The sequence below is a fragment of the Anguilla anguilla genome, chromosome 17 (genome assembly GCF_013347855.1).
Source record: "Anguilla anguilla isolate fAngAng1 chromosome 17, fAngAng1.pri, whole genome shotgun sequence".
NCBI classification, from domain to species: domain Eukaryota; kingdom Metazoa; phylum Chordata; class Actinopteri; order Anguilliformes; family Anguillidae; genus Anguilla; species Anguilla anguilla.
The window spans coordinates 23,773,128-23,799,191 of record NC_049217.1 but is presented as its reverse complement, the minus strand read 5'-3'; the positions used below and the strand labels follow the sequence as shown (position 1 = coordinate 23,799,191).

At 47.6% G+C, this 26,064-nt stretch overlaps 1 protein-coding gene across 8 annotated transcripts in view; it reads left to right on the top strand.

The window, feature by feature from the left end:
• Positions 1 to 20,372, top strand: part of LOC118216532 (E3 ubiquitin-protein ligase rnf213-alpha-like) — a 47,848-nt gene extending 27,476 nt beyond the window's left edge. For all 8 annotated transcript variants that reach the window (XM_035397783.1, XM_035397788.1, XM_035397787.1 and 5 more), the window contains 33 exons: positions 699 to 834; positions 991 to 1,182; positions 1,536 to 1,666; positions 2,284 to 2,441; positions 2,646 to 2,855; positions 3,365 to 3,552; positions 4,258 to 4,378; positions 4,698 to 4,798; positions 5,087 to 5,269; positions 5,609 to 5,775; positions 6,274 to 6,376; positions 6,580 to 6,694; positions 6,925 to 7,144; positions 7,525 to 7,718; positions 8,032 to 8,154; positions 8,273 to 8,383; positions 8,745 to 8,987; positions 11,760 to 11,835; positions 12,005 to 12,039; positions 12,402 to 12,502; positions 12,782 to 12,938; positions 13,173 to 13,347; positions 13,624 to 13,718; positions 14,118 to 14,369; positions 14,458 to 14,590; positions 14,899 to 14,982; positions 15,495 to 15,675; positions 16,216 to 16,417; positions 16,959 to 17,036; positions 17,426 to 17,623; positions 18,258 to 18,347; positions 18,593 to 18,771; positions 19,293 to 20,372. In XM_035397783.1, the coding sequence (XP_035253674.1) occupies positions 699 to 834; positions 991 to 1,182; positions 1,536 to 1,666; positions 2,284 to 2,441; positions 2,646 to 2,855; positions 3,365 to 3,552; positions 4,258 to 4,378; positions 4,698 to 4,798; positions 5,087 to 5,269; positions 5,609 to 5,775; positions 6,274 to 6,376; positions 6,580 to 6,694; positions 6,925 to 7,144; positions 7,525 to 7,718; positions 8,032 to 8,154; positions 8,273 to 8,383; positions 8,745 to 8,987; positions 11,760 to 11,835; positions 12,005 to 12,039; positions 12,402 to 12,502; positions 12,782 to 12,938; positions 13,173 to 13,347; positions 13,624 to 13,718; positions 14,118 to 14,369; positions 14,458 to 14,590; positions 14,899 to 14,982; positions 15,495 to 15,675; positions 16,216 to 16,417; positions 16,959 to 17,036; positions 17,426 to 17,623; positions 18,258 to 18,347; positions 18,593 to 18,771; positions 19,293 to 19,443 (4,883 nt within the window). In that variant the 3' untranslated portion in view covers positions 19,444 to 20,372. The remainder of the gene's footprint in view (positions 1 to 698; positions 835 to 990; positions 1,183 to 1,535; positions 1,667 to 2,283; positions 2,442 to 2,645; positions 2,856 to 3,364; positions 3,553 to 4,257; positions 4,379 to 4,697; positions 4,799 to 5,086; positions 5,270 to 5,608; positions 5,776 to 6,273; positions 6,377 to 6,579; positions 6,695 to 6,924; positions 7,145 to 7,524; positions 7,719 to 8,031; positions 8,155 to 8,272; positions 8,384 to 8,744; positions 8,988 to 11,759; positions 11,836 to 12,004; positions 12,040 to 12,401; positions 12,503 to 12,781; positions 12,939 to 13,172; positions 13,348 to 13,623; positions 13,719 to 14,117; positions 14,370 to 14,457; positions 14,591 to 14,898; positions 14,983 to 15,494; positions 15,676 to 16,215; positions 16,418 to 16,958; positions 17,037 to 17,425; positions 17,624 to 18,257; positions 18,348 to 18,592; positions 18,772 to 19,292) is intronic.
• The last annotated feature ends 5,692 nt before the right edge of the window (positions 20,373 to 26,064 follow it).

Here is a 26,064-nt window from a genome sequence, read left to right as displayed (position 1 = left end):
TGGCCAAAATATCATATCATGTGATGTTTTTTGTATTATTGATAGTATCGCGGTATTTGATGGTATTTGTTATTCCAATGCAAATTTGACAAGAAGTGAACTGAAATGAAGTATACTGAAAGGATAAATCCAAATGCAGTAATAAATTTCGCAATTTCTATTCGGACCATGAACACGGAACTGGTATGAAATATTGAATAGCGTTCAAAAATTTGGATAGTGAACATGAAAAACCATAACGTGTAACCTGCAAATGCTACTATAAAACATATTCAAGCAAAAAAAACAAAAGAAAAAAACATCCAGGCTATGTGGTGTATAGGCTTTCTGTCATCTTTTTCTTTGATCCTACCTGATGTGGTAGTAAACATCCAAACTTCCCGGTCCATGTAAAATGCGCTCTGGGAATAAAGAAAAAACTACTTCTATCTGTCGGGTGTTCATGTGACGTCCACTCAGCAGCAAGACCTTCCAGTTTTCATGTGACCGAGAAAAACACATCTCATGATCACAGAAAAAAGAAAGATGATTGTTTTTTAATTTGCCTGGGAATGTTTTGAATTGGGAATCTGAAGGCCTTTAACAAGGCTATCTCTACTTAGCTTTCATTTTGTTTCATTTGCCTGGGAATGTCTTGAGTTGGTAATCTGGAGACCTTTAATGCGACTGTCTTTTTACTTTGTTTTCAATGTGTGCAGCTGCATTTCTGACAGCTTTGAAGAGGCGCCTCCACACCCTGCTGGTGTCCTACGATGGCAAAAGCTTCTCGTCCAAGAATTGGGTGATCAACGAGGCGTCCAATGTCGACGCCCTGCAGGAGGGCGGAACCTTCAGGTGAGTCGGGGAGGTTCTTTTCGCTGCACCTGTGCTGAAATGTACAGGACTAGGCGTACCTGTCCAGTCATTTTTCTATGGCTCCTACCATTGACGCACGTAGCCAGCATCCACCAGTGGAAGGTGCTCAACCATGTCGTGTTTGTGTTCTTGCAGACACGCCCTGTGGAAGCGTGTTCAGGCCGTTGTCACTCCCCTCCTGGCTCAGCTCGTTGCCGTCGCCGACCGCGACTGCAACCTGGACCTGCTCCTGGACCACAACTCTGGGGAGCCGGTAAGGAAGCTTTGGCTGGACATCTTCAGGGACGAGAAGCTTCTGGAAGTTCCCTTTGCAGCAGTGGACCGCAAGTAAGTGTGAAGGGTGTTCAGGGGAGGGCTCTGATTGGCTGCTCTCGTAAAGGAATCTGTTCAGGCACTTGTCTGGATGTTTATATTTTTGAGTTGGGATCTACTTTGTCCCAAGGTTTCTTGTACAAAACCAAAGGAACATACATTATAAAGCCGTGCTTTTTTTTCCCCAAAATGTTATTTTATTGACATGCATCAAGGGCAACTCTTTGTTTAAAACGAAACCTTCACTTTCTTGTTTTTCTCGAGTGCGTTTCTGTCTGAGGGGCATTTAGGTGGGATTAAAAAAAAAAATTTTTAGTTGTAAAAATAGAAAGACTCCCTCACACGGAGTGGTAAAATGTTCCACACAGCTCCGAGTCGAAGACCATCCTGGTGCAGAGCTACATCACGCCGCAGCTGGGAGCCGGCTGCAGCCTGCCTTTCAGCTGGAGGGTGCGAGACTACCTGGAGGAGCTCCGGGTTCACGCTCAGCACCATGAAGGTGACGGGAATTTGGTCATTTTATACAATTCCTTTGGGCTAAAGTATAATTTCATTGAAAAATAATTTGATCATTATCATATGTGTTATATAGTATATATGATATAATAAAATAATAACGTATTATTATATGTATTATATAGCATACAGTAATACATTCATATATGATAATATATCGTTACATATTATATATAAAGTGCCCTCCAGTATGGAGATGTTAGAGTGAAATTTGTTCTTTTTTGCTATACAATATGCTGTACAGTTTTGTATTTGAGATCAAAAGATGAATATGAGACAAACTTACAATCATCTTTTTTAATCGTGGTATTCACGTGTGCGTGTGTTCTACCATTTAACAGAAACAGCTGTTTTTGTGTTGAGTCATTTTCAGCTGTGTAAAATTATTGTTTCCATACTCTTAGAGGGCACTGTAGCTGTTGCTCGTGTGCTGCTTTCCCTGTCCATTCTTATTATTTGAAAGAGGAAAAAGCCAAAGACCAGTAAAGACTTGTGCTTGAATAAATGGAGAAAAGGAAAATTGTCATTGTAGCCTAGCCTAGCCTAGCGTAGCGCAGTGTTTGGGCGTGAGTTTTTAACACTGCTGCTCTCTCACGGAAGGCCACACAGTGAGGCAGTTTGAGGACTTCTTCCGGAACACTCCGCTGGGCCGGTACATTGCAGAGGCAGCAGAGGAGACGCAGAGAGAGTTCTTCCAGCGCTACCTTCAGGATTTCGTGTGCATGACGATGAAAGTCACCTCAGAGGAGGAACTCCAGGTACAGGCTTGCTGTTTTTGAAATTAAACGCTATCTATTCACTGATATTATGTGATAAAAATGTAGGATAGGGATTGTAACCAGAACAACAGTTTTGATGAAATACATTAGATTGTTTTCTATTAAATCAACTCCCACCTGTGTTTATTATGTATTCTTAAAAAATAAAACTAATAGTAGTGATGTGCTGTTTGCCCCCATCAGCTTCTGTGTACTGCCTTGACCTGCTGCGTCAATGAATTGAGGATCCGTGAGGATGTGGAGGAGGATGAGGTCATCTCATTGCCCTGGGTCCATGCCGCACACCAGGAGTTTAAGAACCGTCTGCAGAACCTGTCCAGGATGGTTGCCATGGAGCCCAAGGTGGCTCTGCACCTCCAGCGTATTGAGGGCTCCAGGGAAGGTCCTGAAATGGTGAGCAGGGTTGGAATTGCTTCTCAATGAGGCGGGTAGCTTTTGCTTTAAACAGGTAAAATATGCATCCCCAAGTGCAAATGTGCTGGCTCCTCCCAGGTGCAGTTGTAACAGAGTACTGTCTCCAGGTGCAGTTGTAACAAGAGTACTGGCTCCAGGTGCAGTTTTTACAGAGTACTGTCTCCAGGTGCAGTTTTCACAGAGTACTGGCTCCAGGTGCAGTTGTAACAGAGTACTGGTCCCCAGGTGCAGGTGTAACACAGTACTGTCTCCAGGTGCAGTTTTCACGGAGTACTGGCTCCAGGTGCAGGTGTAACAGAGTACTGGTCTCCAGGTGCAGGTATAACAGAGTACTGGCTCCAGGTGCAGTTTTCACAGAGTACTGTCTCCAGGTGCAGTTTTCACAGAGTACTGTCTCCAGGTGCAGTTTTTACAGAGTACTGTCTCCAGGTGCAGTTTTTACAGAGTACTGGTCCCCAGGTGCGGTTGTAACAGAGTACTGTCTCCAGGTGCTGGACGTGTTTGCGGCTCTGGCCTGCGTGGAGCTGTTGGAGCCCAGGGGGCTGGACTCAGACAGGGAGCGGCTGGCCTGGCTGCGGCAGGTGAAGAGGCTGCAGGGGCCCGTCGAGCTGGCCTGCTCAGAGGAGATCTGCAGCCGCTACGGGGAGAGGAGCCGAGAACGGGCGCGCACCGTCCGGTGAGGAACAGCACCTCCTGCGGCTTGCCCCAGTCAAACTCCATTTCACCATTCTGTAGTCAGATTCTGTTCATTAAATGCTGAAAGTTTTCAGGATCGATTCTTAGGTTGGACACTGCAGTTGTATCCTTGAGCAAGGTACATAAACTGCTTCAGTACGTGTCCATCTGTGCAAATGAAAAAATCATGCAGGTCACTCTGGATAAGAGCTTCTGTTAAATGCCTGTAATGTAGTGTAAAAACAGACACTGGTGACTTCTGAAAACATAAGAGCATAAAGAGAACAGGTCTCACTCCATATGGCTTTGTCATTTGTGATGTTTCCCCTTATTGCCCCCGAATTTAGGATGCCGAATTGTAACTATCAGCACGCATTACTGCTACCTCTGCTATCGATTCAAGACATGACTTGAGATGGCGGATAAACGTATGTTCTCAGCGGCTGATTTGACATCAGCAGGCGACGTCAGCCGCCACTTCTTATCTCTCCGGGTTCAGCTCCCACAGATATGAGTCACTGGAAGATGCTTGCATTTGTATTGTAGCCACATTTTAGGCACTCTTATCCTGAGCAACTTGCACAGCTAACATTCTTTACATACGGTCCATTTATACTGCTGTATGTATGTGGGAATGATGAGGTGACCTCTCTCTCGCTTTCTCTCTCTCTCTCTCTCTCTCTGATTGTTCATGGTTCTCCTACAGACGGGGGTGGAGCAGAATCTTCTCCCTGTCCCTGTTTGTGGAGCACATGCTGGTGGGCATCGAGGGCGTGGAGGAGAAGCTCCGCCCACTGCTGCTGGAGCGCACTCGGGTATTGGGGCAGGTGAGCTCACCTGTTCACGCAGGGAAGCGGACCCTGAAGGAATGATACGTGCTAAAGGACTTTGACACACTAAATGTTACATTATTCTTAGTTTTTATTTTATCCCAACGTCCTTGCGGTCCATTCTTGCAGTCGAATTCTCGTCTGAAGTCAAAGTGGATTTTTCGAGGCCGTTTGAATCCGTGATCCATCGTATTCAGCCCTCTCCTCTTAACTGAGATGCACAGTTTCCTTCACGGGGACCGCTGGAGTAGTGGTTTTTTTTTCCGCTTGAAAAACTGAACGGAGAAAATGTCTTCTTCCTCTGAATGTTCCTAAGGTTCTGGGGACGAACTCGGACCTGAAAATGGAGCCGCCCTTCCTGGCAGTCATCGGGATTATCAAGGCCTGCATGGATGGAGCAAACGACAGGATATTCAAGTAAGGAGCTTTGGTGTCTTCATAGCCGCGGGTGGATGAAATACACTACTTACTTTGTCTACACGTGTGCACATGTCCATGTGTGTGTTCATACACATTCAGGATTTGCTTAGCATCCTCGCTGGTCCGGAAGTATTTCTAGCCAGGACTGGCTCCTTTACTTGTATAAATCCAGTGAATGGATTTATGTTTTTCAACATTGTAATTCTGTCCAGATAAGAGCGTCTGCTGAATGAATGTAGGTACGTATGTGACCCTGAACATTTGTGCATGCGTGTGTTAATCCAGGTTTGGACGTCAGCCCTGTCCCGTGTGCATGGGGGACCCCCATGAGCCCCTCAGCCTTCCCTGTCACCACATATACTGCCTGGCCTGCATCAGACAGTGGTTGATCCCGGGTCAGATGTACTGCCCTCTCTGCAAACAGGAGGTCCCCGATGACTTCAACCTGGCCACGTCTGAGGACATACGGTAGGCCTCAGCTGCGCCCTCCAGTGGACGTCACTGTACACGACAGCCCCAGCGTTACGACTGAATATTCACACTTGGGGGAGGAGAAAAGAACCTTCAGGGAATTAAAAAGTGTGAATTGTAATAAAGTACAATCTACTAATGCGATGTCATTGTTTAAGTGAATGCCTTCACCATGACAGGCTGAGGTCAGAAACCTGTGAATCGGCTCTGGGGTTTTGTGGAAGTCCCATTGATGAATGCGCCATGGCTTTCTCTCGCACGCTTTACAGCGTCTCTCTTTACCGCGTCTCTCTCTTTAACGCGTCTCTCCCGCTCTTTCTCTCCACGCTCCGACAGGCTCCGCATCGTCATGTACTCCCAGTTCAGGAAACGGTGCAACGCCTTCTTCATCGACATGGTCTCCACCGTGTGCTTCAAGGACAACGCCCCGCCCTCCAGTGAGGTCATCCAGCACCTGCTGTCCTACCTCATGGTGGCCGTGGAGGCCGTACACACCATCAGAGGTGACCCTCTCCCAAATCTCTTCCCCTCCCATCCACCCAGGCCCTTTGCTGCTTATGCTTTCTTGGGTTTTATCTGCGTTCTTATTTGGGTAAACAGCTCATCCTTTTTTACGGAATATAAATGCGTAAGTTGCAGGTGAGTGCTGAAACCTGCCAGTAAACGAGATTCCGATAACTGCCTGATAAAATAGAAAAGATTAAATTAAGTTGTTTTTTTTTTTTTTTTTTTTTTAAACCTGCTTATTTTTTTTTACTTGTTTTAGTCCCGGATTCTAGTTCCTAAGCCACTATTGCAGGCTGCCTCTCTTTATTCTCACTTAGAAAACGGTATGAAACACATATTTGTGTGTATGCGCGTGCGTGCATGCATGTGTGCAGGTACGTGCAGGCATGTGTGCGTGTTGCATGTGTGCATGCCTGTGTATGTTTGTCGGTGTTTTAGCTCATGCGTGTGCCGTTCCGGGTGTGTTTGCTCACTCTGGTTTTCTCCTGCTCTAGCTCGCACTCCGGTGTTCACCAAAGCTCTGTCTCCGTTTGACGACTCGGTGGACAAAAATCCCGTGGTCCGCTCGGTCATTCTGAAACTCCTACTGAAGTACAGGTGAGCGTCTTCCCTTTTTCAGAAAGAAGGCAGGAAGAAGTTTAAGGTTGTGGTCAGGTCTTTAATGCTTCTGAAAGTGCACAAACTGAATGTTTACATAGCTAATTGAGAGTGTGGTTTTTTTTTTAGGCTTTTGGTCTCATGTTTTCTCCTATACTGGCTGTTTCTCTGAAAGAAATCTGGTTTCTTCTTGTGTCTTCAAGCTTTGCTGAGGTCAAAGACTACCTGCAGCAGCACCTGTCTGATGTTGAACGGAGCAATATCCTGGATGAAGGGGACAAAAGTGAACTTTACTCCCTGTACATAAACTGTCTGCAGGTAGGCCACGTTCTGCGCTGTTTGAACACTTCTGTTTGTGGAATCGCGTAAACGTGACTTAGCAGCGGCTGCGCAGCTGCATCCGCACATGCGAGCGTCACAGGGCGAACGTACTCGGTGCTGCAGAGTGAATGCGGTCGCGCGCTGACCGCGCAGCAGACGCAGGCCTGCACAGCGTTGTCAGGGCGACCGCAGAGTGAGCGCTCTCCCATCCCCCCCCCCGTGCTCAGGACTCCATGTTGGAGAGGACGCAGTGCCGCACGGCCACAGAGAGGACGGCCTGCCTGCAGGACGAGAGGACCTTCCTGAAGCACTTCCTGAAGCACTTCCTGCGCCCGCGCGGCGTCAGGGCGCGCGCGACCACCATAGAGCACCTGCAGGAGGTAGCCCGGGTTCGGCTGTGCCTGGACATGGCCGCGCACCTGATGGCGGACCAGCAGACAAACCCAGGTGACCATGGCAACCTCTCCGTTACGGTATGGCCAGGGGTGGGTGATGCAGGCGTAATGCCAAATCGCACCCGTGTCCGACAAATACAAAGGATTCATAAAACAACTCAGGGAAATGATATGTGTATTTGTAAACGGCTGTACAAAGGCTGCTACCTCCAGTGTGTTTTAAACGCTGAGGCTTGATTTCAAAGCTCTTTAATGATACTTACCATAGAGTGCGACAGAGTCGCACTTGTTAATAGCTATGTTCATTTTTCTTTATCTTATTTTTGGGAGAGGTTTCTGTACAAGTTCCTCCTCCTCCTCCCCCGTTTATGTGCTTTACGTGACCAGTGTGTGTGCGTGTGCGTGTGCGTGTGTGTGGCGTGTGGTGTTCAGGGCCGTGCGAGGGCGCTCTGAACGCGGTCTCGGCGTTCCTGGGCTGCGTGGCGGACCTGTGCGTGCGGAGCGGGAACGGCTGGTACCGGGTCTACCTGATCCGCAAGGTGTGCAGCCAGCAGGGCATGGAGTTTGTCCAGAAGCTCCAGGCGACGGCCGAGCTCAGATGGCTGTTTCCCGAGGAGCTCCTGCAGGTGAGCACGGTCTCCGCCCCTACCCCAGATCCACATCACGTGGAATCAAGTGGCGGGCTGGAGGTCATGGGGGGGGGGCTGTTCTATTCGCCCCTTTGAAAGCTGTCCATTCAGTAGGCAGCACTGTAGGTTGTGCCGTTCTTGTGCGAGCTACCAGTGAACTACATCTCCCATCAGCACTTCTGTGAACAGGCAGTAACGCTTGGCTCACACTTGAAAGTGTATGGCAGTTAAACATGGCAGGAATGCTAAGGGCTCCTTCAGAGCTCTCTGAAGTATGAGATAAAGGTTCCCTCTCCTCGCCCTGTGTCAGAATCAGGAAGGGGGGCAGATGGACCACTTCCTTGTGTGGGGGGAGGACTATCGGACCATACGCGAAGCTGTCGCCAAGGCAATGATGAAAGGCGGAACGGAAGGGATAGAGGAGGCGTGTGAGGTACCTGTGCCCTCCTTCTCAGCTCTCTCACCTCACACCCCCTGCGGGAGACTGCTTGTGAATCCCAGCAGCTTTATCGTAGCGTTGTAAAATTCGCTGTGCTTTTGTGTGTGTGTAGAGGTGCGGAGGTACGCCGGCTAAGAAGACGGTACTCCTGCTCCTGGCCCTCTTCAGGGAAGTTACCACGCTCTACAGAACAGCCAACCACAGCCTCCACCCAAAACAGGAGGTACTGCTGTCTCCACGGCAACCCTGCATGCTGCAAAGTGGTTCCTTTGAAGTCTCCTTGTGCCCTACTACATTGCATTACAGTACATTTTGCCATTTACGAGATGATCTTATCCTGAGCTACTTAAACTGGCTACATTAAAAAAAATACTACCAAATTTATAACTATTTTACTGAAGCATTTCAGGTTAAGTCCGTTGCTCAAGGGTACAATTGGCAGCATTACAGCTGGGAATCAAACCCGCAACCTTTGGGTTACTAGCCCAGTTCCCTGACCACTACGCTGCACTGCCACCCTTCTGTCTCTGGCCAGGCTTATTTGTGAAAGAAGCTGAGTCACTTCCTGTTCCTCCTCCCCACAGTTGCTCCATGCCCTGAAGGGTTTCATCCAGGGCTCCCGGGTGCTGGTGAGGCCGGAGGCACAGGCCTTCGCCCTGGCCCTGGTGCACAACCAGCTGGGCGCGCTGACGGTCGGGGCCGACCGGCCGGGGGTGGTGCACGGCCTGGTCGAGCTGACCGTCCACCTGGCGGCTGTGCTGATGACTGTGAACCACGGGTGCCTGGCCCCCCTCAGGCTGCTGGCCCTGTCCCCCGCCCGCATGCAGGTAGGCCTTCACCTGACCCCCTGTCCCCAAACTTACAGGCCCCCGCACAGTACATCACTACTCTCCTTCTCTCCCTCTCCCCCTGACCCACAGACCCCTACACGATAAATCACCATTCCCCTTCTCACCCTGTCCACCTGACCCACAGACCCCTACACGATAAATCACTAGAGCTTGACTGATGCCAGATTGTTGGGTCTGATGCTGATCCCGATTTTGGAGAGTCCTAGCCCACCGATTACCGATGTTTTGACCGATATTTTGTCAAAAAGTGCAACATTTTCAAATCAATTTGAAAAACTTATATTTTATCAAAGTTTCTATATTTGAGAACATTTAACTTATAAGCAAACAAATAAATAAAAATAAACACACAAAGAACTTTTTGATAGATAAAAAATGTAAAAGATGACATTAAATTAAGTATATATTAACACCATCTCCAAGTGGTGTGAATTCAAAATAACTCCACACGTTGCTTTTACTCCTTTCTTTTCCAGCCATCTATTAAAAAATTAATTTAAAAAAATCAGTTTTCCAGTTTCAAACTTATTTTTATGAATATTATTATTGTCGTTGTTGTTATTAATGTGTTATTATTATTTCTTAGTATCTATTCTCAGTAAATGAATTATATTTTCTTATTTTATTCCTACTACATGATCTCAAAGAGTAAGATTTTATCTAGTGGAGCTAATGAGTGAATCAAGTGTAGCCTAACATTAGATGAAACTAAATTGACTGGATGAAATACGTAACGTGAGGCTTGTCTATAAGAATTCGGTGGTGAAAAAAACTACAATGCGCTTTCGTGCAAGTTACCCGCGCTAACTGTTGGTTGATTCACTTCTCCAACAGCAATCCTTCTCTCATGTTATCGCCACAAAGCTAGATAACATGGCTTAACATTATCCACGTTAGAAGTGTTTTATCGGCGTTTTTACTGTCTGGTTAGCTTGCTACGATGACGCGTGACTAGATGACACAGCATCATATAGTAGCTAATATCATTATCTCAGATTTAAAAAAACAAATGTGCGATGCATTCAGTCACCATTTTATTTTGGCTGGTTATTTATTTGAGAATACAGCTATGTCCTCTGGAAATGTAGATCCTACGCTGCTTATGTGCTCACTGCCACTCCATAAAGGCTTGCTAGCCAGCTAGCTTGCTAAAGTGAACCAAATATGTTAGCTAGCTCGCTCGCTTGATAATGAGGACTGATAAACATAGTGGTCGTATAAACGCATTTAATTAAAAACTTTCACTAAATATACATACCTTTATTGCGCCAATCGAATCTGTGCAGACAAGTCTTGCAGTGGAGAATATTGGATGAGGCACGAGTGACAAACGTCTTACGGTGAAGCCACACTATACGCGGCGACGGCCGCCTGTCGCCGCGCCGCGTCCCCACAGTCGGCTGTTTGTGGGCGTGTCACCTATTTTTGACAGACAGTTGTGTTCGTTAAATGTTGACCTGGCTTAATATCGTGTTTCATATTCATTGTCCTGTCTGAATAAAAATAATTTTGCAGTAACCTAGATCTGAAAGATGTTAGTCAGCTCCCTAGATAGGCTGTTTAATGTCTAGCTAGTGAGTAACAACCAACAACAAAAACATTGTCTGACCAATTAGCCAGATAATTCCTTCAAAGTTGTATCTGATTAGCTAGCTAGGTGGCTGGTAGAAACGAACAACCAGCAGCTAATACATTAGGAAGATTTTGTTTGTTTGTTATTGTTTGTTGTTACTCACTATAGCTACACATTAGTTAGCCTAGCTAGGCAGCTTATTAACATTTTTCAGCGCTACGTTACTGCAAAAAATGTTTATTCAGACTGGACAGTGATAGTAGCTAACGGCGATAACTAGGCTACATTGCAGAGCCACCAACAATTTCAGAGACTTTTCTCCACGCTGCGTTCCTCTAATCAATGTCTCTGTAGGAGATTTTATTAAGTTGGGAAACCCGATACGGAAATTATGAGTTAGGTCCTCCATTGTGGAACGATAGAATGTGGAACTAAATTTAGAAAAAAATAGGGACAATTTACTTGACGGATCATTAGATCAAATCAGATTGGTTACCGCGACGCGGTGAGGGGGTCAAAGTTGAATTTTTGCCATCTCCACTGCGGCCCCGCCCGCCGCGCCGCCGGCTATCCCAAAATGCCTTGCGGGGTCTGGCCGCCACCTCTCATTCAAAATGAATGGAGGCGGCGCCGCCGCGCGGCGTGGAGAAAAGTCTCTGAAATTGTTGGTGGCTCTGCAATGTAGCCTAGTTATCGCCGTTAGCTACTATCACTGTCCAGTCTAAATAGCAATTACAACGTTCGAACAGACAAGTACAGATAAATAATCAATGTTTTTTTTTGTTTATTATACTTATTTAAAAATCGGGACACATCCGCTGCATAACTGCCGATCCCGATGTTGTCAAAAAAGTCAAACAATGGCCGATATATCGGCCAAACCGATATATTGTTCGGGCTCTATAAATCCAGTCCCCTTCTCTCCCTCTCCCCCTGACCCGCAGACCCCTACACGATAAATCACCATTCCCCTTCTCACCCTCTCCCCCTGACCCACAGGCATGAACCTTAGCCTTGCCCCCCATCAGCATGCAGGTACATGAGCCTGGTGTCATGTCAGCATGCAGGTTCCCCTTTGAACCCCTCCAGCCCTGTACAGGTTTTTTGTTTGCTACTCCCATAAACCTGCGAGTTTCCTGTTGTGGGTCACAGTGTACGTGCACTTTGCCCTGCAGGCGGCCTTCCTACCCACAATGCCCGAGGACATGCTTGCTGTGGCTCGCGCGGCCTTGGGACCCCTCATGTGGTACTGTAAGTGCTGTTCAGTCTGCTCGTGGGAGGGCTGCATTCTTACGACAGGGTCATTTCAATCATGACTTTGGTGGAAAATCTGCATAGTAATGCAGTGATTTGTTGTTCATGTGATGACAGTGGCCGGGCCTGTGTTCTCATTGGTTCGTGTGCGTTCTTTTCTCTGCAGATTGTCCGAACGGTCACCCCTGCACTGTTGGAGAGGTGAGTGGTTTCATTTGTGATGATGATGATTTTCGTATCCCTACTTTCTGCATGAGACTAATCCCTGGCCCTTTCTTCCATATCTTACCTGTCTCCGCCGTGTTTTACTCTCCCTGTCAAGTTCAAGTTATAAGCTATAAAAATATAAAATAAAATCAGAAAATGAAAGCATATGGAAATAAAGGCAACAAAGAACATGGGGCAGGGACAAAGAAAAAAGACTTAACATGCAGTTAAGTCTTAACAAGTTACTTGTACATCATTCTTATTCTATCCCTCTCTATATGTTACCCCCTCTATCCCCTTCTAACCCCCCGCCCCCCTCTCCCTCCCTCACTCTCTCCCTCTCCCTCCCTCCGCAGTGTGGCCGGCCTATGGAGGTCAGACGGTGCCTGGACTGTAATTTGCCAGTAGGGGGAAGTAACCATCAGCCTCTTCAGGGTTTTAATCCGGTTAATGTCCAGTAAGTCCGCTTTCTCAAGGGTGCTACAGTAAATCTACACCAGGGCATTGAATATAAGAAGTAAGGGCTCCAAACCACATTCTTTATGTGGCTAAAGAACCGTATACATTGGGGAACCCCATTTTAAAGAACCGTATATCATGGGGAAGGGGAACCCCATTTTTGTTTGATTTAACCCTGAACAGCAGCTTGTGAAGTATGTCATTGCTGCCGTTTGTTCCGAGCACCTGTCTGTCCCCGGCTGGTGTGACGATGTGGGCGCGTGTCTCTCGAAAACAGGGTGGACCGCACCCAGAGCGGTCACGTCTTGGGGGACCCGGGCAGGAGAGACATGCCAGACATGCTGGACACCAAGGGCATGTCCCCCGCCCCCTTCACGCTGGTCAGGCTGCTCACGCACTTGAGCATGCTTATCGGAGCTTCTGAGCACCCTCAGGTACACGCCCTCCCTACCCGGGCCCCGCCCACAACCCTCACTCTTAATCATTTCTTTCTGTGAAGCACTTCTGTGTTTAATGAAAAGTGCTATATAAATAAAGGAATTTATTATTGTGGTGTTGGCTATAGTGGCTACAGTAGCCTTGTCCATGCAGTAGTTTCTGTGCGTCTGACCTCAATCCTTTTATCTTCTCTCTTTCTTTCCCTCTCTCTCCCTCTCTCTCTTTCTCAGGTTATAGCCCAGATAATCAAGCCCCCGGTGGCTGATCCAGGCTCCTTCCTGATTGGTCACCTGCTGAAGGACATGGAGCAGCTGGGCCGTGTGCTGGGGAAGGGCTCTGACGACACGGTCAGCATGGCCCACCTGACGGTCCTCAGCCTGCTGGACGCTAACCCACCCACACAGTGTAAGAGACAGGCGGGACTCCGTTTCCCACAATGCATTAAGCAGGGCTGCACAAACCCTGTTCCTGGAGTCCTCCTGTCCTGTAGGTTTTCACTCCAGGCCTCTAACAAAGGATTTTGTAATGGTTAGATTAGCAGTCAGGCATAAAGTCTTTCTGGAAACTGAATGTATAGAACATGCTAAATGGTAAATGAATGCTGAATGTATAGAACATGCTAAATGGTAAATGAATGCTGAATGTATAGAACATGCTAAATGGTAAATGAATGCTTCCCAGGGCCTGTTTCCCACAACGACGTTCTCTCCACCAAAGAGGCGAGGAACGCCTGGGAGACAGGCGTTGCGTCTGACATCATCGTCCCTCAGCTTAAGGTGAGGGCGGGGCGGGGCGGGGCGGGGCGGGGCGGGGCCGCCGCTGCGCCTTCACGACTGGCAGTCGTACAGCGGAAGCATTCTCCTTCGTCCCCGAGTCCGTTTCTCATGGCTCTTGAGTCTTGGCACTGGTTCAGCACACCGGCAACATTAGCGACTTTAAACCAGATGTCAGGCTCCTGAACATACACTTACACCCCCCAGGGGCTGCTTTTCTTAACATTGGGCAAATTTCTGACCCACCCCCTATCTCTCTTGCCATTTTCCTCCCTGTGCCCCACCCCTCCCTCTTTCCCTCTCTCCTTGCCCCTCCCCCTGACCCCTCTCTTTCTCCCCCCCTGCCCCCACCCCTCTCTTTCTTCCCCCGCCGCCCCCACCCCCTCCCGGGGCGCCCCGCAGACCCTGGAGCGGCAGCTGAAGGAGGCGAACGACCTGATCAGGACGGACTCGCGCGTGTCCTCCAGCCCCGTGATGAGGCTGGTGTTCGGGGACCCGCGGCTCACCCTGGCCACCCTGCCCCGGGACAGCCCGATCCACAGCGGGGCGGTGTGGAGCTGCAGGGAGAGGGTGTCCCTGCGGGCGCTGGCACACGTGGTGGAGCAGAACGACGGGCGGGACGCCCTCCCGGTGCTCTGGAGGTTCCTGCACAAGGTGAGCCCCCGAGACGAGGCCCGCTTTCTGTTCCAGCCCGCCGCACGCGCTCTGACCTCTGACCTCTGACCTCTGTCGCCGGCCGCAGGAGCCAGAGCTGCGTCTGGTCCGGTTCCTCCCGGAGATTCTGGCACTGCAGAGGGAACTGGTGAAGAAGTTCCAGAACGCCCCGGACGTCACCTGCAGCACCATACATGAATTCATCCAGGGCCTGACAGCAGGTAGATGTCACTGTTCACACAGATCCCTTTAAAAAATACACATGTGCATTCCTTTATGTATTTATCAAGATGGCCAAGATTGGTGGACTAAGGGTAGATGGCTTAAATGTGACATTATGCGTGAAAACTTGACATAGATAAGTTAATGGATACTTCATGAATTTCAGAAGACAGAAAGACAAATACACTTTGTTATTGCAGACTGGGATAAATAAAAAATCAGCTGTACAAATAGGATAAAATAAGATATTTTGCAAGTTTGGGAAGGTGACTCAAAGGTTGACCGTCCGCTGTCTGTCCACGAGCAGCCTCTCTCAAAACCTGGTACGAGACGCGGATCAAAATATTCCTGAAGACCTGGAATCAGCTCAGACAGTCGCTGGCCACCAAAGGTAAGAACACCGAAGCACGCAGGAAGCGGTCGCTTTCCCCCCTGTGTACCCACAATGCCCTGGTACAGAGATGCTCACCCAGCCACGTCAGCAGGGTAGAACTACAAGTCCAGGCCACACCATTGCTGTAGTCATAGACCTTGTACCTCCGCTTGCACCTCCATCCAGCGCTTATATTGCACTTGTATCGTTACCTTGATGTTGTAGCTCTTTGTCATGCCTCCTGGTTTGACTTACCATAACTTTCTGACCTAGCCCTATGCTTGCTGTGTGAACTGGACTCAATGCGTTCATGGTTATGAATAACCGTTGAATACTATACCTTATTGGACCTGTGTTTTGTAGTTGTTCCGATGGCCTCCGGTATGCACTTATTGTACGTTGCTTCGGATAAAATTGTCTACCAAATAAATGTAGTGTAACCTATGAAGTAGACCTTTCCTTATTGCTACAGTTGTGATAAACACGTACAGTATGCTGTATAAAGGGTACGTGTGCGCGTGTGCCTGCAGGAGAGCTGAAGATCCCTGCCGAGCTCTGCCAGACGGATTTGGGTCACAGCAGCGACCTCCAGGTGCTGTTGCCGCGGCGCCAGGGGCAGGGCCTGTGCGCCACCGCCCTGGTCAGCTACCTCATCGCCCTGCACAACGAGCAGGTGCACGCGGTGGACAAGCACACCGGGGAGGAGACCAGGTGGGGGCGCCACTGAGGTTACTGACAGAAAAAGATGGACGGGGTTCACAAACAAACAAAAAAATCATATAAAGTCCTCACACTTATAAGAGAACATGTTTCAATGAACTTTGTGTTCAAATAACAAAGATATTCAAGAGGTGCTTCAAAGTGCTTGTTGAGAGGTGTTTGGCAATCAACTTGAGAAGCTGTCTTTTAAAATTTTTTTATAAACGATTCCCGTAGAAACTGATCTTAGATCGGCATCAACACTAAGAAAAATGTTTTTAGTTTGTATTGCGGTTGAAAGAGCTGATCCTGGAACAGCATTCAGTTTTAGGGATACTGAGGCTGTTTTTGGTGGTATTATCCTAAGATGTCCCGCTCTGCTTTTCCTATGAGTTTTTGATTGTAGGGAGGATTTGACTGAAATTTTTATTGAACTGGTACCGCAGGTAAATGGAAGGTACAGGGTCTCACTGGCCCTGCGTAGCTTGCGTGCTGAGAGGGAAAGGGGGGGTTGTGGGGAGGGCGTGGTCTCACTGTGGGATCCTCCCGTAGCTACACGGTGAGCCCCGCGGACCTGAGCGACCTGCACGTGATCCGCTACGAGCTGGAGCGCGACCTGCTCCCCCTGGTGCTGTCCCACTGCCAGTACAGTGTGGAGCGCGGCCAGGAGACCATCTCCGAATACGACCTCCCCAAAATCCAGCAGCAGGTGGTCACCCGCTTCCTGCAGGGCAAGCCTCTCATTAGCCTGGTGGTGAGTAGCGGGACGGGACGGGGGGAGGCGGGGAGGCGGGGGCACTGGGGGTCGGCCTGCAGCCCAGAGCTGGAGCTCACGCAACACGCCGTCTGGTGCATGTTAGCCTAACCACACTAGTCCTGTCGCTAAACCCTAAACCGGGGATACTCAGATCTGGCCATCAAGGCCATCAAGGCCATCAAGGCCATCTTGGAAAATCTTGAACTGAATTTGAATATCCCTGCCCTAAACCCTAAACCATCTCCCAAAACCTGACTTTAGCCCAAACTCCCCACAGCCTAATCCTAACTCCTCACATAGCCATAACCTCTGACCCAAAATCCAACCCCAAACTCCCTAACCATAGCTCCTCACTCAGGAATAAATCTAAACCGCATCCCAACCCTAAATTAACCAGACCTTAACCTTAATCATAATTCCCGTTCGCCTTTGCCCTATTGCCTTCATAACCCGTGAATAACCCAGACAGGAACTGTGCGGTATGTGTCCAAATGGTTAACTACTGAAATGCAGTTTCTCATTGTCTCATTCCTCCCAGGGAATTCCAACACTGGTGAACAGACACGACCGGAACTATGTAAACATTTTCAAGGATGTGAAAGACAAGGTTGGACAAGTAAGTCACACCTGCAAATGGCAGCTGATAATTGTGTTTGATCCCAATCCTGAAGTTTTAATTTCTCAATTGTTGTAGGGAGGAAGTTGCATTATTGAACTTGGAAGTTTTCACGGCAAATGTTTTATTGGCTTACATACATATAGTTTATGTTTCAGCACGTATAATGGAAGCACCTTGCATGGGATTTGAACCTACAAACTTCTGGTTAAATGTCCACTCCCCTGTTGAATGAATCCATATTTGGCAGAAAGTTCATTGATTGACTGCCTGTATTGGTTGGTTAGTTGATTGATTGATCGATCGATCAGTTGATTGGCTTGCTGTGGTTGATAATCTCATTGATTGATGAACACACTGATTCCTTGATTGATTGGCTGTGCCCACAGGAAGCCCTGCCCGCTCTGACCCTGGCAGCATTGGCAGGGGAGCTGGCAGCGTACAGTGATGTGTGTGAGGCTCTGGAGGTGGTGGAGGTAGCTCTGGGTTTCCTTGCGATGACGGGTGAAAACCCTGACATGCAGCTCGTCTGCTACCTCAGAGACGTTCTACAGATGGGGGACCGGACAGCCCCCCACATCCTAAAGGTGAGCCCCCACCCACTGCACCCCCGTAGGTCCCACACTATTCACTCTACATCTCCCATGAGCTCCCACACCTACACTTCATGTCTTCTGTTAGCTCTCACAAAGTGTTCACACTACATCTCCCATCACCCCCCACTCTTACACCCCTTATTTCCTGTTAGCTCCCACACATTGTGCACACTACATCTCCCATCAGACCCAACACACTGCACTCGGATGTAGTTTCCACATTTATATTTGGCACTTCACACGCACTCAACATCTGCACTTACCGAGAGATATTTGCTGCTCACTGACTGTGCCATGTGCTCTGTTTCCTGACTGTGCCGTACGCTCTGATCGCTGACTGTGCCGTACGCTCTGATCCCTGACTGTGCCGTACGCTCTGATCCCTGACTGTGCCATGTGCTCTGTTTCCTGACTGTGCCATGTGCTCTGTTTCCTGACTGTGCCATGTGCTCTGTTTCCTGACTGTGCCGTACGCTCTGATCCCTGACTGTGCCATGTGCTCTGTTTCCTGACTGTGCTGTACGCTCTGATCGCTGACTATGCTATACGCTCTGATCCCTGGCTGTGCCATGTGCTCTGATCCCTGACTGTGTTGTGCATGCTGTTCCCTGACTGTGCTCTGCAGGCCCTGAGCAGGTGCAGTCTGAAGCACTGTGCAGCCGTGTGGCAGCTCCTGGCGTCCCTTAAATCAGAGAACATGCTGCGTCTCAAGAGGGTAAGAGTAGCTGCACTCACCTTAATTGTGTGGATTTAGATGTGTGTGTGTGTGTGTGTGCGTGCGTGGATGCGTGTGTGTTCGGAGTAAAAGTTAGTATTGCATTTTTATGTGCATGACAAAAGGCTGAACACAAACTCATCTCTTATCTCTCTCTCTCTCGCTCTTGTTTTTCACTCCCTCTCTCCGCCCGCTCCTGCTTCCTTGTCGTCGTGTGTTTCCTACCTCCTCCCGCCTCCTCACAGGACCCTTTTGTGGGCGTCTTGGGGGAGTATAAGAAGCCTCTGAGTGAGGAGGAGAGGGGCTTGCTGATGGCGTTCCTCTCTAAGGGCAGTGTGGACACCTGTCTGCTGGAGATGCACGAGTTCCTGCTGCTGCACCTGAAGGATGCCCAAGCCCTGGAAATGTACAGGGCCTCCTGGGGGTGAGATCACATGACCGCAAGGGTCACAGGTTCAAATCCACCATGACAATGCTGCTGCCTGAAGAAAAGAAACAAAAAAAGGCTCTTCCTTGAAATTGTGTCTGTAGTTTACCTTCCAGCTATCACAAAATGCATATATTCATAGAGCGACAGTGTCATTGATGTGAAGCACCACTCTTAAGCTAATAGCTCCCATTTGTGGAGAATCCTCAGCCTGTTAAATGTGAGAGTGAGAGAGTGAGAGAATGAAAGAGGGTCAGATAGACGCAGGCAGATAGAAGCCAGGTCCATGAGGTGTTTCGCATCTAAAAAATGAGTATTGACATTAAAGCCAGTTACCTCTTACATGCATCACACTACAGTGTATGCATATGTTGTTTTTGAAAGATGTTAAAACCATATAATTCATTATTTAAAATGAATTTTATCCAATCATTTCTCTGGGGATGGTTGCTCTCATAGGTGGACCCACAGTAGAATTTAGAGGAGTTAAGGAAAACCCTCTGTTTTCTTGTTTTCAGACTGAAAGAAACGCTGGTGCCGTACATTGAGCGCAAGGATGTCGACGTCCCCCCGGACGTGGAGCTCCTCCCTGACGAGATCTGCCTGTCGAAATTTGTGGAGGCGTGGAAGCTGATCGCCGCGTTTCGACAGAACCGCGGACGGCGATGACGTGGCCCACGGCCACGCCCCCCCCCCCACTCCCTGCCATTGTTAAAGCTTTTCTTAACCACTTTTACTGCGTCTGTACTTTTTACTGTAGTATCGCAATCTGTCTTCTGTTTCACATCTCATACAGCGAACACATGTATATCCTTACATATGTAATTCTCATGAGCGTGAACTGTGATACACACGGCTGTGTACCTTAACCTGCGGGTTTTATACAAATCGTGCTTGGATGTGCTGCGAGACGGGTACATAATGAAGTGCAATATTTCTGTTAATTATGGCTTTCTAAAAGTGAACTTTTACCGAATGTATTTCGCCTCCTGATTTCTGGCCTGTCACGAAAGCGGGATGCAATAATTTTTTGAACGCAGAGACAATCTTCTTATCACAGTCAGTTTTTTTTGCCATCATTTATTGTGAACATTATATCCCTTCAATGCTATAGGCTTTTGTTTGCACTTAAAAGTATTTGTCTGGAATACTTGGAAACTAATAATTTGGAAAGTGTTATTGTGAGAATGCTATTCTACTCAGGGAGTCCCATTTTCACTGGGGCAGAGACGAAAGAAAAATTGTGACATGCTCATCAAATGTTACTTTGCTTGGTACTGCCTTGCATGTCCTGAAGGTAACTGGTTCATCTACTCCAAACTGAAACGCTTTTGTTTCGTTTAAGTTTATCCCTGATATTTGTTCTCTTCTTTGTCTCTGTCTTTTAATTTTGTTCATCTGTTATTTGAGCAATTGACCTTTTGCCTTAAAGGGACATTCATTCCAAGGTTTCTGTAAAAAAACCTTCCCAACTGTCCTTCCCAACCATTTTCACTTTAAACTCATACATAGGACCAATCAGTAGTCTTAATCATGCCATATATGCACTCCAGAAATATGATTTACTATGTTTAATAAAATATGAAGAGGCACTCAAACATCTCTGCTCCTTGGTGTTTTTCCTTTCTGAAGTCATTTGTGTGATGTGTTCGGTCTTCAGTGGAATCCAGATGATATTTTGGGGATTAGCAATGTGCTATAAATTGACTAATGATAAAGCATACTGCTTCTTCAGTTCAGATGGCAACCATTAACAGCGTGGAGACAACAGAAGTTTGAGCCAGGCTGAGACTGAACTTTGGCCCCCAGTGGACATGAGTGGTACTGCTGTGAATTCAATTACGTTGGTGAAGGCAAGTACCACACCATGAAAAACAAGAACATCAATGAACATTCAGCGGGCATTAACGCTACTTGCACACATTACTGAATTTAGAAATATATTATAAATATCTTTGCTAAATACAGTACAGTAAACTCTTGCCTCATAGATCCATACTCACAGAATATTGACTTATTAAGAACTGTTTGCCATCTGCTGCTGCTCATTTAGATGAGTGGTTTTTTTTTTTAACAGAACTGAAAATGTGCACCAAAAAAAGGTTGACAAAGCCTATGTGCCTTTACTTGACCAGGCCTGGTTATGAGAGAAACTCCTCCTGTGTGTTGCCATGACATCATCAGAGCCCTGAAGAGGTAGTAAGTCATGAATAAGCAAACAGAAAATACCAGGAATTCCTTAGGGTTACTTTGTATTGTGGGTCTGGCGCTGTTTGGATCACAATGTGTTTTGAATCTCCCATAGATGGAGTCGATAAGGATATAGCCGGGGCATTACTGTAATTCAATTTCCTCCTGCCTGCGGTTTTATTTAACATAACAGCATCGAATAAGTGCAGGGTCCCTTCCAAACGTAAACTAGGCTGGAGGCTGGTCTCTGGGTGGACTGCCAGTGGTTAACTGGGCCTTGAGCGTGGGCTCTTGACCAGTATGAATGCCCCATAACCCTCCAGGAATTTCTGACCCATCACAAGTGGCGGTGTGTGCTTCCAGAATAACGTTGGTTCGTTGGAGAACTCCGATTGGCTACGAGGTCTGACCTCGGTAATTGTGTGTGTTTCAGCCACAGGGGTCTGCGTCTGTCTCGCGCCGAAGCCGCTACGTGTTTGCCTCGGCTCTCTGACTGCGCATGACCTCGCCTTTATAGAACGATAGCTACGATAGCGCATGATCCCAAGCTGGCGCCATGCGTGGAGATCAGATCAGATCAGATCAGCGCGGGACCCAGGCCTGCTGGTCCTGAGGGAGATTACATCACTGGCAGCTCAGCCCATCAGAACGACAGTGGGGGATTTTCACTCTCTGAGGCTCCAGAGAATCCCGTTTTGTTTTTTTTTTTCTGGTCGCCTTCTGGAGATAAAATGAAAAGTGTTGTCTCAAGAGATGGAACGTAATCTTGTAGCTCAGGTTTAGCTTACTCCTGTGCTGGCCATTCACACAGTAACCCAAAATTCTAACCTTGGATTGGCATTCTACTTTGATATTATCGTCTGACCAGGATTGAGGATCATTTGAATATTATTGCTGAGTCTCAGCAGACCTAGATATGACAGTTCCCATCTTTCATGTGAGGGACTCTTCCTCCATAAAAAGCAATACCTTTGTGTTGCAACTAGATGGCAAAAAGGAATTCTCCAAAGTAAGTCACAGCCTCTCAGGGTCTGTGAAGCATTTTTCACTGTAAAAAAAAAAAAAAAAAAAAAAAAAATGCTTTTTTGAATTTTTTATAAAGCTTCATAATTTCTATATACTTCTCTGCTGCTGATGGAAAATAACTATAGCAATAGCAACAACAGGTATGCTACACTCACGTTTAACGTTAAATCCTGTGAGCAGTTTTCAGAAATTCGTAGTTTTTGGACTTTCTTAGTGAGTTGTAGCTGCAGCTCTGTTGAGCATCCAGCAGATGGCGGGATTCCCTAACACCAGTGCAGAAGATGTGTGCTAAGAGGACTCAAGAGGTGCGTATATGTCGTCAATAGCTTTGTGTGTGAAATAATGGTGAAGAATAACAGACAGCTAGTACATTAACAGTGGATGGGCTAAATGAACATAGCAAATGCATGTTTTGGATGGTTTCAAAACTAAGATGATTTAAAAACTAGCAGCTTTCTATTCTTTGCCAACTGTATTTGAAATGAATAGAATAGAATATGTTTTATCTTATTTTGAAACCCTTCATGGGTGATAAAGTCAGGTCTGTTTATATTTCTCTGGATGTTTTTTTTTCTTTAATCTTTCTCTTCAGCCTTTTCAAAGTGACTGAATTAAAATGGAAACAACTAGTTTCCCAATGTCATGGCTATGCCATTCCCTGTCATCTGTGCTGGTTGAAAACCAAATGTGATGACACTGCAGTGGGGTTAGAGGTCAAGCCTTGGTCCACCCCTCAACACAACAAATAGAAGGTCGACATATATATATATGTAAGAAAATTATGATGTATAATATTGCCTATTCATGAATATAGAGTGGCACATCACTACGTACATGTCATCAAAGCTGCAGCTTTCAAAGGTTCGTGAAGCAAGATGCCGTCCAGTTTATTATGTTGTCTTCCTTCTCATGCTTCACTTGTGAACCCTGTGTCATGGGTGTCCCCCACCCCGGGCCCACGATTGCAGTCTCCACCTGGTCCCCCCACAAAGTTCTCTGCTAAACACATGATTGGAACTCTAGCACCGCTACTGTTTGTAAACATCACTCGAGAAAATGTTGCACTCCACGAATCGAACGCAAGTATACACTCGCATACTCGTGTTTAATTGGTGTAGGGTCAAGGGTTGCAGAAAGAAGTTCACACGTGAAGTTTTTGGGGGCAGAACATTCAGCAGGTAGGACCAAAGCCACCGACTGTAGACTGTAGAACTCGCTTTTCTACACCTGGTCTGTAGAGCTTGGATAGCTGAAAGCAAAATGGAGGAAACCTAACCTTGTTAGTCAGCCGTCGCTTCAGATCAGTGAAATAGCGATGGGTGGACGAAAGGGAAGATGCCATTTCAGAAAAGGCCTATTCCAGCGAGGCATAATCGAGGCGCGTCTTTTTACGTTCCCTCTGACCTTGGCTTTTGCATGAAAAACAAACTAAACAAACGCCTTTGGTGCTAAATCCCACCGCCTTAAGGGTAACAAACAGCAGAGGCCTCCCTCCCTCCCTCCCTCCCCCCCCCCCCCCCCCTTTTGGACCACGAGAGGGTTAGGTTTCGATGGCCGCGGGGTGCGGCGCTGTCCCAGCTCTCGCCGAGTACGAGTTAAGATGTTGCCGATTACGGGGGTTTGAAGTGGGTACACCTACAGCGGTGATATCTGTGGAGAGGTAACACCGCCCAACCAGGCTCCTGTGCCTCCCGGGAGAGCGCACAGCCCACAAACCGCTCGGGATATTTTTATAAAATGAATCCACCGGGGTGTCGTCGCTATTGCTTTATTATCGAATCAGCGCGTTTTTAATTAGGGAGCGGCGCGGCGTCGGCGGGCGTCTCCAGCCCCCCCTGGCCCCCCCCCTCCCCCCCCCCCCCCTCAACGCCTGGGGTCGCCCGTCGGACACCTGGGAGAGATTAAAAGCAGAGGCTCCCGTGCTGCAGTTCTGTTAGACGCGCCGGGAGGAAGCACAATCACGGCCCAGAGTGGAACCGCACCAGAGGCCATCCTCCTGCGCCTGATTCTTCTCTCTCTTCTCCCTTAAAGTGATTGCATTTTTTTTCCACCCCCCTGCGTGAATCTCGGAAAAGTGGTGAAGGGGGAAAAGGCCAGATCTCTTTGATTGCTGTAATGTAAATTGGATTTCCTTTCAGAATGCTTGTAGGTCTTTACGGCTTTATCTTTCATTTCTGTTTTTGTATGATTTTACGTAATAAAATGTTCTATATTGCCTTGTATTAAAGGCCTGAGTTAGTGCCCTTTCGCCGTCCGTTTGACCGTTTAAACTCATCCTAAGAGCGAGTTCACGAAGAAGACATGGGTGGGATTATATAACACGGTTTCAAATCGCAGCCCCTGCCTTTCACTAAACCAAGCTGGAGTCGTTATTAACTCCGTTTAGCAAAGACCAAGATCCACGGTTTATCTGGGGGACTAAAACAAATTGCCCTTGACGAAGTTTGGACCATGGCATAAAGATTTAAGAATTTACTAGTGTGTGAAGAGCTTCTAGAAACGAATGAATTGGCTGGCATCAGTAGCAGCGTTGTAGGGTTTAGTGGTAATATGTCACCTTAATCCTAATATTTACGCACACGCGCACCTCCTTACCATCTTTTTCAGGTTCCTTCGGCTGAAGAAACAGATATCCACCCCAGGCGCTGAAGAGCCTCTACTCAGGACAGAGGACCCAGAAGGAGATGGAGATGAGGAGGAGGTAAGATCTCACTGCGCATAATATGGCAAAGATTAAAAACTGCAAAGATGTAGAATGAATCAAACACAGCACTGACATTATTGAAAACTACGCCATGGTAAGCAAAGGTCAGGCTATACAGGTGCATTATCAGTCTAGATTTTTAAAATTGCGATTATTTCTTCCTACCTGACATTGGGGGGGGGGGGGGGCGGGGGGATTTTCCACGAGGTGGGGGCCTGTTGGATTGTCGAATGTTTCCAAAATTAGATTAGCGCTTCTGGGCCTTCCAAACCGGGCGCAAAGAACAAAGTCGGAGATAAAAAAAAATTACTTCTAATAAAAAATTAAAAGAGTGCTTGTTCAGCACAGCCTCAACCCCTGAAGATATCCCCTGTTCAAGGATTTGACTGCGCGGGGGCGTCACCCGTTCCACGCACGTCGGTGTCGCCCGGGGAACGCCGTGCGGCCGACCCCAGACCGGGCGCTAGGGAGATGGCGGCCGATCCGCCGGACTTCATTGGGAGCGATTGGGTTGCAGTGCCGCGGCTGTCTGCAGCCGGACAGAACGGCCTCTCTCCCCGCCACTCCAGCATAACAACAATAAAGCATATTGGATTGGCTTGTTATGGTAAGACGATAGGCTGTTTGAAAAGCCCCAAACTATGTCTAGCATTTCCCAAATAACAACGAGAGGAGGGTGCCACAGGGCTCTGGTGTCGGGTGGCGGGTCTTACGTTTGTGGAATGAGAAGCGCTTTCGCTGCGGGTCCACTCTGGGATGAGACAGCCGCTGGGTCCAGCGCTGCTTTCCAGATTATTTTTAAATATTCCGCCTGTTGCACATTAATCTTTTTATTATATTCTGTTTGGGGCGGCGGGGCTATTACATTCTGGCTTGAGGGAAGGAATGGGATGGTGCACTGTAGTGAGAGAGAGAGAGAGAGAGAGAGAAAGGAAAGAGAGAGAGACAGAGAGGAAAAAGGAGACGATGCGTGTGGTACAAGTCGGAGTTGTTTTTCATTTTTTATTATTATATTTTTCTTATTGTGCTGGAAAAAAATGTTTTGCACTCCCAGAACGGATGACTGAGAGAGATACTTAACAGGTCATCCATCAGAGTAAGAAAAGGGAAGTGAATTAACCAATTAAATGTTGAGGAATGTGTGTTTGCATCCGCAGTTTAAAATGATACCGTACTGGTGCATCTTCTTTGAGTTTTCTTACATTGCTTTCTCTCTTTTGTGTTGTGTTGCTTCCTATTGCAATAGCTTATGTTGCAGCGTAAAAACTATGTGCGTATGTTGATCTGATCTGGGAATTGACTTATTTTTTTCATTTTTTGGAGGTGCATAGTTTGCGACTACAGGCAAGGACCTCGCCTGGCAGATGTCA